The 15626-nt window shown below is 34.8% G+C and overlaps 5 protein-coding genes across 5 annotated transcripts; 4 read left to right on the top strand and 1 right to left on the bottom strand.

The window, feature by feature from the left end:
- Positions 1 to 297: 297 nt before the first annotated feature.
- LOC108112550 (G protein alpha q subunit-like) lies at positions 298 to 5083 on the top strand. The gene is made up of 8 exons (XM_017222486.2): positions 298 to 3325; positions 3385 to 3569; positions 3624 to 3778; positions 3838 to 3966; positions 4027 to 4156; positions 4215 to 4368; positions 4454 to 4561; positions 4645 to 5083. Exons 1-8 carry the CDS (start codon positions 3208 to 3210, stop codon positions 4725 to 4727), a joined length of 1062 nt encoding a protein of 353 aa, XP_017077975.1. The 5' UTR covers positions 298 to 3207; the 3' UTR covers positions 4728 to 5083.
- A 164-nt stretch (positions 5084 to 5247) lies between these two features.
- LOC108112179 (G protein alpha q subunit-like) lies at positions 5248 to 7716 on the top strand. The gene is made up of 9 exons (XM_017221987.1): positions 5248 to 5395; positions 5916 to 6114; positions 6173 to 6357; positions 6412 to 6566; positions 6636 to 6764; positions 6824 to 6953; positions 7006 to 7159; positions 7217 to 7324; positions 7385 to 7716. Exons 2-9 carry the CDS (start codon positions 5970 to 5972, stop codon positions 7465 to 7467), a joined length of 1089 nt encoding a protein of 362 aa, XP_017077476.1. The 5' UTR covers positions 5248 to 5395; positions 5916 to 5969; the 3' UTR covers positions 7468 to 7716.
- A 753-nt stretch (positions 7717 to 8469) lies between these two features.
- On the top strand, positions 8470 to 10716 carry LOC108113157 (G protein alpha q subunit). The gene is made up of 9 exons (XM_017223667.1): positions 8470 to 8802; positions 9084 to 9261; positions 9329 to 9513; positions 9569 to 9723; positions 9790 to 9918; positions 9973 to 10102; positions 10158 to 10311; positions 10380 to 10487; positions 10546 to 10716. Exons 2-9 carry the CDS (start codon positions 9129 to 9131, stop codon positions 10626 to 10628), a joined length of 1077 nt encoding a protein of 358 aa, XP_017079156.1. The 5' UTR covers positions 8470 to 8802; positions 9084 to 9128; the 3' UTR covers positions 10629 to 10716.
- An 84-nt stretch (positions 10717 to 10800) lies between these two features.
- Positions 10801 to 14457, bottom strand: LOC108113156 (muskelin). The gene is made up of 10 exons (XM_017223665.1): positions 14040 to 14457; positions 13734 to 13946; positions 13330 to 13672; positions 13132 to 13270; positions 12476 to 13077; positions 12201 to 12419; positions 11828 to 12147; positions 11619 to 11775; positions 11431 to 11560; positions 10801 to 11376 (listed from the first exon to the last, which is right to left on the bottom strand). The coding sequence occupies exons 1-10, from the start codon at positions 14231 to 14233 to the stop codon at positions 11132 to 11134; spliced, it is 2562 nt and encodes an 853-aa protein (XP_017079154.1). The 5' UTR covers positions 14234 to 14457; the 3' UTR covers positions 10801 to 11131.
- Positions 14458 to 14761: 304 nt separating this feature from the next.
- Positions 14762 to 15578, top strand: LOC108112450. Its single transcript, XM_017222296.1, is given in 4 exon segments — positions 14762 to 14864; positions 14915 to 15073; positions 15130 to 15362; positions 15364 to 15578. Coding segments are annotated over 4 exon segments (663 nt in total). The 5' UTR covers positions 14762 to 14798; the 3' UTR covers positions 15569 to 15578.
- The last annotated feature ends 48 nt before the right edge of the window (positions 15579 to 15626 follow it).

The following is a 15626-nucleotide window of genomic DNA, read 5'->3' as shown; positions in this document are numbered from 1 at the left end:
TGTTTGCTTATTTTATAGATCTTAATGTATATGCAACAATGGACACACACTCTGCTGCTGCCCCACACTCCACATCCAATCGAGAGTCAGCGAGAGTGCGGTCCAGTGTTTTGTTTTTGTTTTTATAATTTTAGTTTAATTTAATATACAAGGATAACTAAATGAGACGCACATAAATAGAGAAAAAGTGAAAAAAAAAAATGAAACCCATCAACAAATTATTTATGTAAAAATCCAAATAAAAACAATTCTACTCTACGCATATGTGGAAACAAACAAAGAATAAAAAATAAATAAAAATGAAAATGAAAAAAAAAAAAATATTGAAACGTACATATATGTAAAATAAATATGAAGCAAAATGTTTTTCATAATTTATTACACTTATTTTTTTCGTTCAACCGAGATTCCCTCAACCGATCAGTTGGAAGTTCTTAGTTTAGTCGGGGCCACAGAAGAAGAATCGAAACTTTGGCAGCAGACGACGCTCTACACCAGGGGAGTGGAGAACTCGAGAATTGAGAATCCTATAACCAAGCGCATAACCAAAAAGTGAATAAAAAATAAAGATGAAACCAATATGCATCTTAGTTTAAGTACGATTCAACAGTGTGTTGTATAAAGCTTTAATCCTCGTAACCACATCTAGTAAAAATAAAGTAATTAAACCATTTTTATGATTATAACCAATGGATTAGCTTTTAAAAAGCTTCAATAAGTCAATGTGTATTTTAAAAGTTGCAGTTTAGCAGAGCCTAGATGAGAGAGACCCCATTGGAATGGATAAAGAGATATGGTTTAGGTTCTTGATGCGAATATCAAATTCACAGCCCCTTTGGCTTGGCATCCAATTTTGTTGGTAGCTCCGATTTCGTATATCCATTACGCATTATTATAGACATTCACACACTGACATATATATAGTTTTCCGTCCAATGAATTGCATCAGCAGCGAGCAGACAAAGTCTCCCCTTTAGTTTGTTCATATTTTCCCGTTTGGTTTCTTCTAAATCTTCTTCCATCTTAAAAATACAAACATTTTTCGGCGGTTTCAATGATAGAATTTCCCTTTTTTGCAGCACTTTTTAATTTAAATTGAATTTCAGTTTTATTTCTTAGCATTTTGTGCCTTTCCACCTATCATTAATCACATCAAATATATAGGACAGGCTACAGTAGGCACCCCTATGGAAGTCTGTTAGAAAACCCTCCCAAAAAAAAACATTTAAATTATCAGCATGTGTGTATTTGCCAGATTGTTGTGTTTTGGGTTGAAAGATTGGTTCCTTATTTTTATGATATATACGCACCGATAGTCAGACAGTTGTAATGTAAATATTTGGAAAATAAATCGAGCGGGGTTATTTGAAGATTTGAAAAACCTCCCGAGTTATATATACAACATAATCGAGCATATATGTATGTAACTATACATTAAACTCAATAAGGAACTATAATAATAAAAATGAGAATTTGATATAAATCATTAATGTATGTATTTTGTATTTTTATATACAATTTATAATTTTGATTACACTTACAATTGTTACGATTAATAACTAAAATTACATGATAAAAAATAATACAGAAGAATCTACTAGATATGTATTTCCAAAAAAACAAAAAACAAAAAAACCAAAATATAGAGAAACCAAGTACATAATACACAAATCCGATGATTGCTAAAGGAATTTCAAAATATTGTAAGGAATTAAGATTAAAAAAAACAAAAACCAAAAAAAACAAAAGAAATTTTCTAAGCAACAAAAACTCAACCAGAACTGCAAGCAAAGGGGACAACAATTTAAATGGGAAAAATTTATGTATTTGTGTAAATGTAGAGCGGATGGATGGTATATAGGATGATGAATATGATCCTTAGGGCCACCAATTTTCAGATTGATGAAAACCATATTTAGGCGTGGCATTCGGTGGCTAGTTTTTACTTTAACTATGTATGTAAATGAAAGAATGACCACATTCCACATAAGAAAGCTTGAAAAGCAAAAAACTATTACAAAAAAAAAACCACAAATCCCAAAAAATTCAAATCACCCCCTTGACGTTGACAAAAATGAAAAAAGGAAATTAAAAACTACATTCTTGATAAAAAGAATGTCTAGCCGAATGTTTCGGTTAAAAAAAAAATAATATAATATAAACTCAGCATCGGGATAAGCAGTAAGAAATATTAGTTGTGAGTTCGGCATGTGGCATTTGATCGATCGATCGATCGATCGATTGGGCGATATTAGGGAGAAATATTCGTACGAGTCGTGTTTCTCCATTGCACATCTAAGCATATACATACGTGTAAATCAGAAGAAGCTAAATGAAACATCCAATGGAACTGCTTAGCCTAGGATTAAGGCAAAAACCACACACAGACCCAAAACCCACTCCCCAAAAAAGAAAAACCATAAAATGAAAAACACAAAAAAAGAAAAACCGGAGACAAGTCCAACATGTCCATGGGCCGACTATTGATAAACTGTAGCATTTGAATTGATTGATATTGGACGGACGGGGTTTTCCTGGGTGTCTATACATTTGTCATACAAATCATATTGAAGACGGAGATTGTATGCGTGGCAATTGTAACTAAACAAATTTTTTAGATAATTAAAAGTATCTATGTACACCTTAATATTAATGAAAAAACCAATATAATATAAATAAAAGTATATTGAAAAGAAAGTTCAATTGCATTTTTTATTTTGGCTTAAAAACTAAACTTTCTTTCTCACTTGGTTTAGAAACTTTAAGTAAGGAACATAAATTTTGCAAAAATATTTTTTTATTTCGATGGACCTTGGTGGATTGGATACCAAATCCCAGATATTCCCTTGGGACGTTTTCAGCTACATTGCCTCCAAGGGAGCACTTTCCCTACCTTATCAAGAGAATTATTTAAATTGTGAGTACCTCAAGTTGAAAAACTCTCTTAAAAAACATAGTTGTATTCAAGGCTCTGAGTTTAGTTTGAAAATAAAATCAACTCAGCACAGTTCTTGGCAATTCATGTACGAGTTTGGTTGTGGTTTTCGGAGTGCGATATGGAAAAAGTGGAAATAAATACAATGATTGATTTATAAATGGCAAAATACTGATTAGAAAAATATAAGATTTTGGAATATGTTACCTTGAAGAGTCGAAATACGGTGTCTATATTTTATATATTATTTTTTAAAATAAAATTTGGTTAGCATGAACTGCTGCCAGTCAAGGGAAGCAAGGGAAAATAGGCGCACTAATGAGGAAATCGATAGGCAGTTGCGCCTGGAGAGAAAAAGGGCACAACGAGATCTCAAACTTTTGCTTTTGGGTAAGTAAAATAGGTGGCGAAGGTCGTCTAAGATCCACTATCCAAACCTTTATCACCAGGACCGGGAGAGTCAGGAAAGTCGACGTTTATCAAGCAGATGCGTATTATTCACGGTAGTGGCTACTCGGACGAGGATAAGCGTGGGTACATCAAGATGGTTTTCCAGAACATATTCATGGCCATGCAGTCAATGATCAAGGCCATGGACGCGTTGAGCATTTCCTACGATCAGGAGGATCATGGTGTAAGTGAATCATTGGATTTTTTCTTAAACCACTAAAGACAAGCAGATCCCTAGAAACTAGCCGAGTTGGTGATGAGCATTGATTATGATAAAGTTACCGACTTGAAGGATCCATACTTGAGTGGCATCAAAACTCTTTGGCAGGATACTGGAATCCAGGAGTGTTATAGTCGTCGTAGGGAATACCAATTAACCGATTCAGCAAAATAGTGAGCTATTACTAGTTATTAAATATTTTAAAAAATGTATTTAAAAGTCTCCTATTTAGCTTCTTAAGTAGCTTGACTCGAATTGAACAGGCTAAATATTTGCCCACTGAGCAGGATATTCTTCGAGTTCGAGAGCCGACAGTTAATATTCACGTGTATCGATTTCTATTGGATGACTTTATGATGAGGTATCTATTTAACTTATACTAGTATTACATTTAATATTTAATAATTTATTTAATAAACAGTATGGTGGACGTCGCAGGTCAGCGATCCGAGAGAAGAAAGTGGATTCATTGCTTTTCGAATGTGACTTCCATTATATTTTTAGCCGCTCTTTCGGAATATGATCAGGTCTTGATGGAATCTGAGAAGGAAGTACGTCTAAAAGTTTCTTTAGGTATTACCCGAATATCTTATTAAATGCTATTTGCAGAATCGCATGAAGGAATCCATAGCTTTATTTCATACTATTTTGGAATTCGAATGGTTTCAAAGTGCATCGATTATTCTTTTTCTAAACAAAATTGACGTTTTTGAGGAGAAAATAATGGATTCGCATTTGGCAGATTATTTTCCGGAATACAATGGTAAGTGTTTGGAATCAAAGTTATCTTTCTACACTAAGTAATTATATAACATTTACTTACTTATATAACATTTATAATCCATCAGGTCCACAGCAAGATGCAGAAACGGCCAAAGATTTTATCCTGCACATGTTTGAGGCTGTAAATCCAGATCCCGATAAAAAGATCTATATCCATTTTACCTGTGCCACAGGTAATTCTAGTTTTAGAAAATGATCTTTTAAATAATGTTTGCCTCAAAACTAATTAATATTTTTGTTTATTTTCTTTGTTTAGATACGGAAAATATAAGATTTGTGTTTGCGGCTGTTAAAGACACAATTCTGCAATGCCACCTTAAGGAAAATAATTTGTTCTAAATTAGAATTGGAATGGGATTGTGTAATTTATATAAAATCTCCTAAAGAGCTATTAAAATAATACTTGACATCAAACTATAGCTATAACTATAAAAAACTTAGCAAATCAATATCTTTCTAACACCTTTTAGAATCATTCGGCAGTTTTTAAACACTAAAAGTTAAAATAAGTAAAAATTCCTCTTTTTTAGTAAGTAAATGAATTAACAAATTTATAAAACAAATGTTATTTGTAAAAGCGTAAATAAATATATAAATTAAATTCAAGCAAGAATATACAATTTTTTTTATTTCGAAAAATTTCATTTAGGAAATAAATGCGGGGTTGGATAATGATTTTCTGGACACTCAATTATATTGTTTGAAATCATTAAATATTCCCTTGGGACGTTCTCTGTGGAGATGAGATTGCTCTACAGTGGAACTCGTGCCTTTATCAGGAGAACAATACAACTTCGGAGAACAGAAGGTTGGCTCTCTTAAAAAACAGAAATTCTAAAAAACTATAGAAAACAAAAGCAGTAACGGGTCAGTACTCGGTTGATCTCCGCTTCAAGCGGACATTCTTTATTTTATAAAGCAATTATTTAGGAAATTCTCGGAAAATGCGATAAGGATAAAAAAGACCCACAATCAAAGTGCAGAAAGTAAATTAGGCAAGAAAAAGAGTAAGATAATATTTAAAAAAAACCTTTTTCGATAAGAACGTTGAAATATATAATAAATTTTATGAAAATTTTCCTAGAAAACACATTAGTCATGTATAAAAATTGATTTTTTTTTATGTTTATGATTTATTTCTTATACTCAGCTCGATTGTGAAATTTTTTTTATAAAAATTCCCTTTTTAACTGGAAGTCGTCTGGAATTTCCCTTAAACTACGTAAAACTAAAATGTGCTTAAAAGTTAGAAATGGAAATTGAACGTCAGAAAACTAAGACTTTAATATTTTGTTGAGAAAAATTGCATATTTCAAAGACGATAAAAAGTCGGTGACAAATGTTTATATTGAATAAGCTTTTATGTTTATATTTGTTTATAGAAGGTCATTATATAAAGTTTTAATGGGGTTCTTTAATGTCTATATTTGTGTTCTAAATTCAAACAAATAACAAATTCAAATTATTAATCAGAGGTTAATCCGAAATAGAATCCACTTCGAAAATCTAACTTTGGTCTCTTTGCAGCTTTTCTTGGATCTTTTACAACTTAACAAAAGCAAACAGTAGTTATTCCCTACAATGGACACTTTAACATGTTGCGCGCTGTTAGGTTACTCTTTGTCGGAGGAAGAGAGAGAGCAAATAAGCGTTAATAGATTAATCGAGAAGGAATTGCGAATGGAGAAGAAGAAGGCCAAATGGGAGAGGAAAATATTATTGTTGGGTAAGTGGATCATTATATATTTCCTATTTCCTATATATTTCCTATCCCGTATCTACAGGGGCTAGCGACTCCGGAAAATCAACATTTATCAAACAGATGCGCTTTATCCATGGTAATGGATACAAGCCCGAAGAAAGGCGTATGTATGTCAAATTGGTTTTCCAGAACATATTCATGGCCATGCAGTCAATGATCAAGGCAATGGACGATCTGAACATTTCCTATGGTCAGGAGCAGCATCGGGTGAGTAGAACATTGTATTATTTTGAAGACTCCTAACCACAAGCTGATTCACAGCAACTAGCCAACCTGGTAAGCAGCATTGATTACGAAGACGTCACCGATTTAAAGGATCCGTACTTGAGTGCCATCAAAACGCTTTGGCAGGATACTGGAATCCAGGAGTGCTTCAGACGTAGTAATGAATATCAGTTGACCGATTCAACAAGCTAGTGAGTTTCATATGAACTCTTAAAAAATAATTATTTTATTTTTTTAAATATTTATTTTATCTAATTTAGCTTCATGAGCGACTTGGCTAGATTTGAACAGGCTGATTACGTGGCTTCCGATCAGGATATTCTTCGTGTTCGAGTGCCAACAACCGGCATTATAGAGTATCCATTCGAATTGAATGGTATTAAGATAAGGTATTTATTAATGGGTGTTTCCCAATAAAAAGTAATATTAAATATTAACTCTTAATCAGCATGGTGGATGTCGCAGGTCAGCGCTGCGAAAGAAGAAAATGGATCCATTGCTTTTCGAATGTGACTTCCATTATATTTTTGGCCGCTCTTTCGGAGTTCGATCAAGTCCTGTTTGAGTCTCAAACTGAAGTATGTCCTACTATTCAAATTCGATCCGTATATTAAAAAATATAATTTACAGAATCGGATGGAGGAATCTATAGCTTTATTCGGTGCTTTAATTAGAAACCAATTCTTCCAAAATTCGTCAATTATTCTCTTCCTGAATAAGAAGGACTTGTTGAAAAAGAAAATTATGAATTCACATTTGGTAGACTATTTTCCTGAATACGATGGTAAGTGTTATACATATGCATACAGTATTAGCTAGATATATTTGCCTTTTTGAACAGGTCCAAAAAAAGATGACAAAGCAGCCAGAAATTTTATACTTAAGAAGTATGCACAATTTTCTTTAGAAGCTAACACCATAATTTATCCTCATTTTACTAATGCTACAGGTAAGTTTATTAATATGATGGAAATTCTTAAATCAAATTAAAAAAATGTTATTTTTGTAGACACGGACAACATTAAGTTTGCGTTTGCAGCTGTTCGGGACACAATTATGGATTCGAACCTTAAAATATTTAATATGGACTAAATGGGATCAGATTTTCTGATTGTCTATTTACACCCAAATTTAATATAACTATCGGCATTTTACTTAAAAAAATGTTTATACTGTTTTTAGTGCTTAATTTTGTATAATATATATTATCCAAGTACAAATCATAGTTTATGATTTACCAAGTATAAAAATAAGTTTTGTCGCCTTTTCAATATCATGATTTTTGAGTGAAATACTGTCATGATTCTTAATAAACTTTCCAATTTTACACATTTTTTAAGACAGCAAATGTCGTTGTTGCTGTTTGATAAGGCCCTTTACTTACACTCTCTTATCTTATTATATAAATCGCCAGATTCAAATGCTAAAAAAATTCTAATTAGCCCACCGAACTAGAAACTAAAAAAATCAAAAGTAAACCGACATTATTTTAAAAGGTTCTTAAATCAGAAATGATTATATTATATATTATATGCTTATACTTATATTTTAAATCTCTTAAATAAATTAAAATGAAATTCAGTTAAAAATTTGAAAGATTATTCACTATTATAAAATATTGTTATTTTCAGACATCTCTAGTAGCTAACCATCTCAGAACTTATTTGGCTGATGACTCATTGCACTTTTATTCCATAGATTTCATCTAATATGACCTAATGTGACCTTATCTGTTATAGAAGTTTTATAATTTCTTTGAAAATCACGAATATTTCTAAATTCACGCCCGGATGTTGACAAAAAAAACTGTTGAACAGCTGTAGAGGGTTGTCAGTCCTAAATTAAGAGAAGTTATCTTTTAAGAGAGTCCTAAAATCTTTGAAGAACATTTTATTGGTAAAAGTAAACTTTTTTTATGGAATAGAATAACAAAATCCTAAAGTTCGTAAAATTATATGCTTGTCCGTTCGTTTGTCCGTATAAAAATATCCAAAAATCAAGATTTTTAAAGTTACATTATTTAACAATATTATAAATTCCATTTTAATTTAATTGGGATTAAGAGACTGATTTTTTTCTGTGTAGATTCTCAAAAGAAATATGAACACTCTCTTTAATGGAATGACTCTTCGTAATGCAGATAAACCCCGATCCACTTTGAAAACCGAACAGCCTTTCAGTTTTCCGAAATTCTCTGCACCGTCCGGGCGTTACTTAAAGCTCGTCTTTTAGCATGTGATAAGTTACAAAGTTTTACAACAAATAGGCTTAAATACTAAACAAATCTATCATTTAGAGATTTGATTTTTAGAGAAATTCGAAAAATAGCAAAAGGCCAAAGAGGAATCATTGGCAAGCCTCAAAAATTCGGTGAATACTCCATACTATTGTTAAAATATAACTTAGAGAGAAAAATTGTACGAGCAAGTGAGTAATATCTTGTTTTATCACTCATATTAAACGGAACTCACTGGCAGTAAAATAAGTAAATAAAATCTTTGTATGAATCATAACTGGTGAAGATATTTTGATATCTTATACCCTATATCCTTATATTCTTATTGATATCTAAAAAATCTTATATGCATTCTTCAATAACGTAATAATTATAAATAAACAAAATACAAAATATTTTCGATAAGATATTAAAGACGAATCAAAATATTTCAAACTTAATATTTTTTAATTACAAAACGTTCTCATTTGAGGAATCGAATTTTAATTAAAACGGCGGAGTTTAGATTTGCAAAGCGATGGATCTAGTTATGATGGACTGTTGCCTCTCAGATGACGCTGCGGAGGCAAGGCGCATTAGTAACGAAATCGATAAGTTTTTGCGCAGGGACAAAAAGAGAGCGCGACAAGAGATGAAACTATTGGTCCTGGGTAAGTTGGACAGGACGAATTAATTGAACAGAACTTATGCTAATATGTTTCAAACCTATATACCCAGGTACTGGCGAGTCCGGCAAGTCAACATTCATTAAACAGATGCGTATTATTCATGGCAAAGGCTACACGGACGAGGACAAGCGTGGGTACATTAAGCTGGTTTTCCAGAACATATTCATGGCTATGCAGACAATGATCGACGCGATGAAAGCTCTGAAGATTCCATATAGTCAAAAGGAACATAGCGTAAGAAAATCATTAGACCAATCCTTAATTGTCTTATGATGAATTTTATCCAAAGAAACTGGCCGATCTGGTGAAGACAATTGATTACAACACCGTCACTGATTTGAAGGATCCATACTTAAGTGCTATCAAAACGCTTTGGCAGGATGCAGGCATTAAGGAGTGTTATAAGCGTCGTAGGGAATACCAGCTGACTGATTCAACCGAATAGTAAGATATACTCTTGGAAAACTATTTTAATTTAAATTTTTGTTTGATTTACCTTTTCCAATTTAGCTTTTTAAGCGAAATAAGTCGAATTGAAAAGACTGATTATTTGGCCACCGAGCAGGACATTCTTCGTGTTCGAGTGCCAACAACTCAGATTATTGAGTATCCCTTCACGCTGGATGGATATGTGATAAGGTAATAACTTAACTTATTTGAACAGGACTAAGTTAACTAATCACTAATTACCAGAATGGTGGACGTAGCCGGACAACGAACTGAGAGAAGAAAGTGGATCCACTGTTTTTCGAATGTGACGTCGATTATGTTTTTAGTCGCACTATCGGAATTCGATCAAACATTGGCTGAATGCAAAAGTGTTGTAAGACTGATATTTACCATTTTTACCACTAAATAGTCAAGTATACCATTTACAGAATCGAATGGAGGAGTCTAGAGCTTTATTTCGCACGATAATTTCTTTCCAATGGTTTCACTCTTCCTCAATAATTCTTTTTCTGAACAAAGATGATGTGTTTAGAAAGAAAATAATGTCTACGAGTTTGTCAGACTATTTTCCTGAGTACAAAGGTAAGTGGTCTAAATCGAATTTAGAAGTAGATATAACATTTTTATTTCCTAATTGCCTTAACCAATAGGACGAAAGAAAAATGCAAGTGAAGCCAGAAATTTTATACTGCGAATGTTTGTGAACGAAAATCGCGACCCTGACCGATTCATCTATTCCCATTTTACCATTGCTACAAGTAAGTATCAGTAACGATATGTGAAATAGGTTAATAAAATATTTTTTACATCGCTTAGATACGGAAAATATTAGGTTTGTGTTCTCAGCTGTTAAGGACACAATTCTAGAAACACATCTTAAGGACACTAATTTGCTGTGACACGGATTTGAATATTCACAGAATATAAGAACTGCAAGAAATTCCAGACACATGTCTTGATAAACAAATCTCTAAAGTATTTTAAAGATTCTATGTATTTATGTATGTACGCTCTAGAAATTAAAAATCAAATTAATATATATAATAAGATTTCGAGAAGACCTCCCCCATGTTTGGACGTTACAAAACTGTTTTTTATTTCAAACTTATAATTACATACACAATCGTTTAATTTTAACACGTTTCACAAACTCTTCTTATTTTGTCTTAAGTGCAATAACTATGAATCAAGCTGATTTCAGCTATTTTTTCAGTACAAATTAACTATCACAAATCATATTCATGTCATGCTTTGCATTGGCCAACGAACCTAGAATTGGCAAACAATCAAAATAAACATCACATTATTCAACAGTTAAAAAACGAACTCGCACGCACTCTTAATAAGCTAAATTTAATCGTGGATGGGGGTTCTTTAAATCAGTTTTTTGGCACTTGGGCGTTCACATGACCACAAAGTCGCTGAGGTTGCGTTCCGGTTGGACCATGCTCGGTGGCATCAGTTGCACCAGTTTGTTAAACAAGAAAGCACGTTTGTTCTTCAGTTCTGGAGTACACTCCGTGCGGGCTCTTTTGGTGCATGACGAAGAGCTGGGGCTGGACGCGGTCTCCGAGATGCCGGAAGATATCAGGCTTTCATTCGATTCCAACGAAAGATTCTCAGTGGCGGGGCCATCAGCCACTTCATCTGAAAATATTGGAGTTTAATATCCTGGCCAAATAAAATAATTTAAAATAAAACCTTTTATTTTGGCCGACACATCGGGATCCGTTTCGAGATCTTCAGCATCAGCGGACAACGCTGGTGTCGTACACTCTCTTTCGAGGCTACTATCATGATTTTTAAAGAGCAAGGAAGCAAGTTTATGGAACTACAAATAATAGAAAAACATTCAAAAATATTAATTCTATAAAAAACACAAAACATACATTATTCAACTGCTCCGAATCGCTATGATCAATCACAGCGGCAATGTGATGCCGCAAATACTGCATTGCCTTTAAGGGATCCTGGCGCGTCATCTCTTCATAGCGTAGTTTACGCACCAAAAACCGACAATGTTTTAGAATCTCATCTCGTTTTGGCCTATAAAAGAAGGTTATAAGTATATGTTACAATCAGCAGACGGCATTTTTACTTTTCCAACCGCAGCAGCCAGAAATCATCAAGTCTCAGTTGCTGTTGCTGGCAGATTCCAGGATTTCCTCCAAACAAATAATGAGTATTAGCAAAGTCATCGTACACCAACTGGTGGGCATAACGAGGACAAGGTTCTAATGAACCATCGCCTTTGCTAGCTCCCAAAATGTTCATTCTGTTAATGGAGTTTGCATCCTGGCCACTGTGCCGACAGTAGTATATCCTTGACCATTTATGACTGCGCAGGGAATAAACCCAAAATGAGTTTGATGCATCAATATGCTGTATATCTCGACGATCCTTGACTTTACTCAGGCTCTGGAAATATAGAAATCAGTTAAGGCTTCCAAGGTATTGTCCTTCCAGCTCACAGAAAATATATAGATCTCATCTCGTTCACAGTCGATGGTGGCACGTAAAGTGTACCCCGAAGAGGGTTCGAATTTGGCTTCGTTGCCAGCAGAAGTACCTTGATGCGGATGCTCCTTATTCAGCACCGATATGGCTTGGGTGTCTACATCATAGCTGAGAAACTCGTCCAGATCCTCTTTGCCCCGTTGGCCGCCATAAATGTAGAGCTTTCGATGTTTCTGGTATAGGAAAATAATAATTAAATAGAGTTTATCATAAAGTGAATGAAACCTACGTTATGAAACACCATGCAATGTGTAATCCTGGACTTAATGGACATCACATCTGCCAGAGATGCGCTGGCATGGTGACAATCAACCAGTATCTGTGCCCAGGTATTCGTTGCTATGTGATAGGAAAACAGCCCCGAATACTCCGGTTCTATCGCGCCCGTGGCATTGACACTTCGAGGCGTGAGTATTTTCCCTCCAAAAACATAAATTGTACGCTTATCGGCATCCATGCACATTTGGTGATCGTATACAAGTTGTGGACCACCCACTTGACTGGTGTCATCGCATATCTGCATCCAGTTTCCAGCTCTCGTATCGTACAGATAAAAGTCGCTCTTTATATAATCTGACGTTCGTATAGAGTTGTCCAGGTAACGACCAAGCATAAATACATTTTCGCTGATAGGATCGAAGACCATTTTGTGGCAGGATCGGGGTGTGGGTCCATTGGAAAGCTCGGATCTTTCGCACAGTAGCGACCACTGATCATCGTCGATGTTGAATACCCAAAGGTCACTCAGATCCTGGAAGCCATCCCAACCGCCGTAAAGATATATAAGTCTTTTTTTGGCATCCACCACTAGCTGATGACCACCGCGATTGCCTAAAATAATAGAAACTTAGCTGTTGATTACTAAATACAGAAAGTAATACTAACCAGGCTTTAACTCGCTTTCAGTAGGCTTCATATGCCAGCTGTGCTTGTAGTCCTGCTTGTGCAAATACTCATCCATTAGACCTTCATCGATACATTCGGCTATAAACCGCTCAGCCTTCTCAAAGTCTCCCTGCAAAACCTAAGAAATAAACATTCTTTTAAAAAGCTAGCTCTTTTGGATAGAAAAGACTAGCTTACCAGACACTTGTGGAGCTCGCTGATCAGTGGGTGCTCCAGTTGAACATTTGTCTGCTCCTGGAGCGCCCCGAAGGCACTCATGTAACCCTGCTGGCGGAAGTGCTTAAGGCACAGCTTTATGATCTCAACCTCGCGCAGCGAGTTGTAGTTCTTCATGCGAGCACTGGTGTACATGGGGTCGTCCTGGCCGTGCAGCTCGACGTACCAGATGCTGAAGTTGAAGGACGGACCCCAGGAGAGCAGGGGTACGATCTTGAGGTAAAGTATTGGCAGGTTTTCTGAACCGTCTTCGGTGAGGCAGCGTAAGTTGAATACTTCCGGTATGTTGTCGTTCTTTAGGCCACTAATGGGAATATTCCAGTTTAATAATGATTGATCTCGAAAGACCCTGGAGAATAATTTACCCTTCAAGCAGCAAGACCATGTGCTCATCCTCCAAACCCCCGTAAACACGGAACTTCTTGATATTGCACACATGCGACTTTTCGAACTTGCCAAACTTGATTTTCTTCACAATGGCGGGACGGCGAAGCTTCAAGGTTAGAAATTGCGGCGGGCTGTTGGTGTATGCGGACCACCTGGAAGTTTGATCGTTGGGACAGTCCACCAGGACGTTTCTACAAATCGTATGCAATAGAATTTATAAAAATGCGCATTTGTCAATTACGAAATCCGGAGCATCCATATTATTTTTTTGAACTAGTACTTACTCTGGTAGATAGTTCGGAGAATAGCTGGAATAACGGTATATTTCAAAGTTCAGGCGCTCGGAGAGGGAAAATGGCTTCTGACTACTCGTATTTGTCCCGGAGACCGGGTTTAATGACGGATTTAGAGCTGAGGATAGCGCCACAGATCCGTGGGAGCTATTGTCCGTCGGACTCGATGTAGAGGAGGAGGACATGGCGGATTATTGTGCGGTTTTATGTTCCAACGATCAGTGCGGTTAAAGTCTAACGGAGCTCTCTAATTACCGTTGTTACTTTCGTTTCTTGTCCGCTATTCGGTGCTCGCCTGTTCCACACCCACAACAACCGCGTAACAGCTGATTGCCAGGGGCGTCGTGGGATTTCATCAGCTTACGGAATTCGTTAACCCTAGACGTGTTATGTAGTTAGACATTTTTTTTAACTTAAAAGTTTTAATATTTTTGCCGTTTCTTTATTTATATACTTTAAAAAACTTAAGAAGCTTACAAAATATTTAATTTCTATATATATCTAACACCGCAATGAATAAAATTTGTTTATATTTATTTTTTTTGAGCGACATTTTATTTTAAATATGAAACAAAAGCATCTTTTAATACACCACTGACTAATTGTCATCAACCTATCGTTTGTTATCGGTTGTTGATTTAAAAACTGTTCACGCGTAAAATTACGACTTTTAATATAATTTAGTTATTAAAATGCAATTAGTGTTCATTTTAGGTTTTTTTTATCCAAACATTTTTATTTACGACGAACATGGCAAAGTGGATTGACGTTGCTCATTTATACTTGGGTGTTTTACTATACCTTGCCAATACATTTGTATGTTAATAAGACGGAAATAAGTTAAATCTTAATAATTAGTTTTTTAGTCCTTCGGCAATGGACACTTCTACAAAATTAGGAAAAGTGAATGCATAGCAAATGGCGCTTATTTTAGCAATGTTTCGTGTATTTTGAAGCCCATAAGTTGGACTCGATCAGTTATGAACATGGACTGCGACGTTAAGGATGTCTTAACTAATATTAAAGTTAGTAAGACACCTTCATATATGTTTATCATTTAAATAAAATCTGTACTTTTCAGATGACGGTAGACGTTGCCTACAAGGATTCTTCAAATCTTTACAAACCCTTTGCCATTAGGTTTTCCTTTGAAATTTGTCAACTTTTAAAAAATAAAACAGAATATAATATTTTGGAAAAATACACTATGGGTCATCTGCAGGCCTGGACTAATGTAAACCACAGTTGCCCTCTTTCTGTAAGTTTTTGAAGCGATCATATTTTAATAACAACAATTTAGTATTTGCATATTTTAGGGCCATTTGTTTGCGCGTGACTTACGATTGGATGAGGTGTCTTTGCCCCCACTACCGATTCAGGATTACAAAATTACTTTTAATTTTTCAGGATCCAAACCATGGAAACACTATGGAGTGGTTGTAATTTATTTCGAAGTTCTGGAGGATTATTACAAGAACAAACGAACTAAACCAAGGCCAAAGTCTATTGTTTTTGTTTAAAATGTATCACAATACTAATACAGCAATGTTGTCACAAGTTATAATTATGTTAGTTTTA

The sequence above is a fragment of the Drosophila eugracilis genome, unplaced genomic scaffold (assembly GCF_018153835.1).
Source record: "Drosophila eugracilis isolate 14026-0451.02 unplaced genomic scaffold, ASM1815383v1 contig_90, whole genome shotgun sequence".
NCBI lineage: Eukaryota > Metazoa > Arthropoda > Insecta > Diptera > Drosophilidae > Drosophila > Drosophila eugracilis.
The sequence above is the reverse complement of the archived record's forward strand: the minus strand, read 5'-3'. Positions and strand labels throughout refer to the sequence as shown.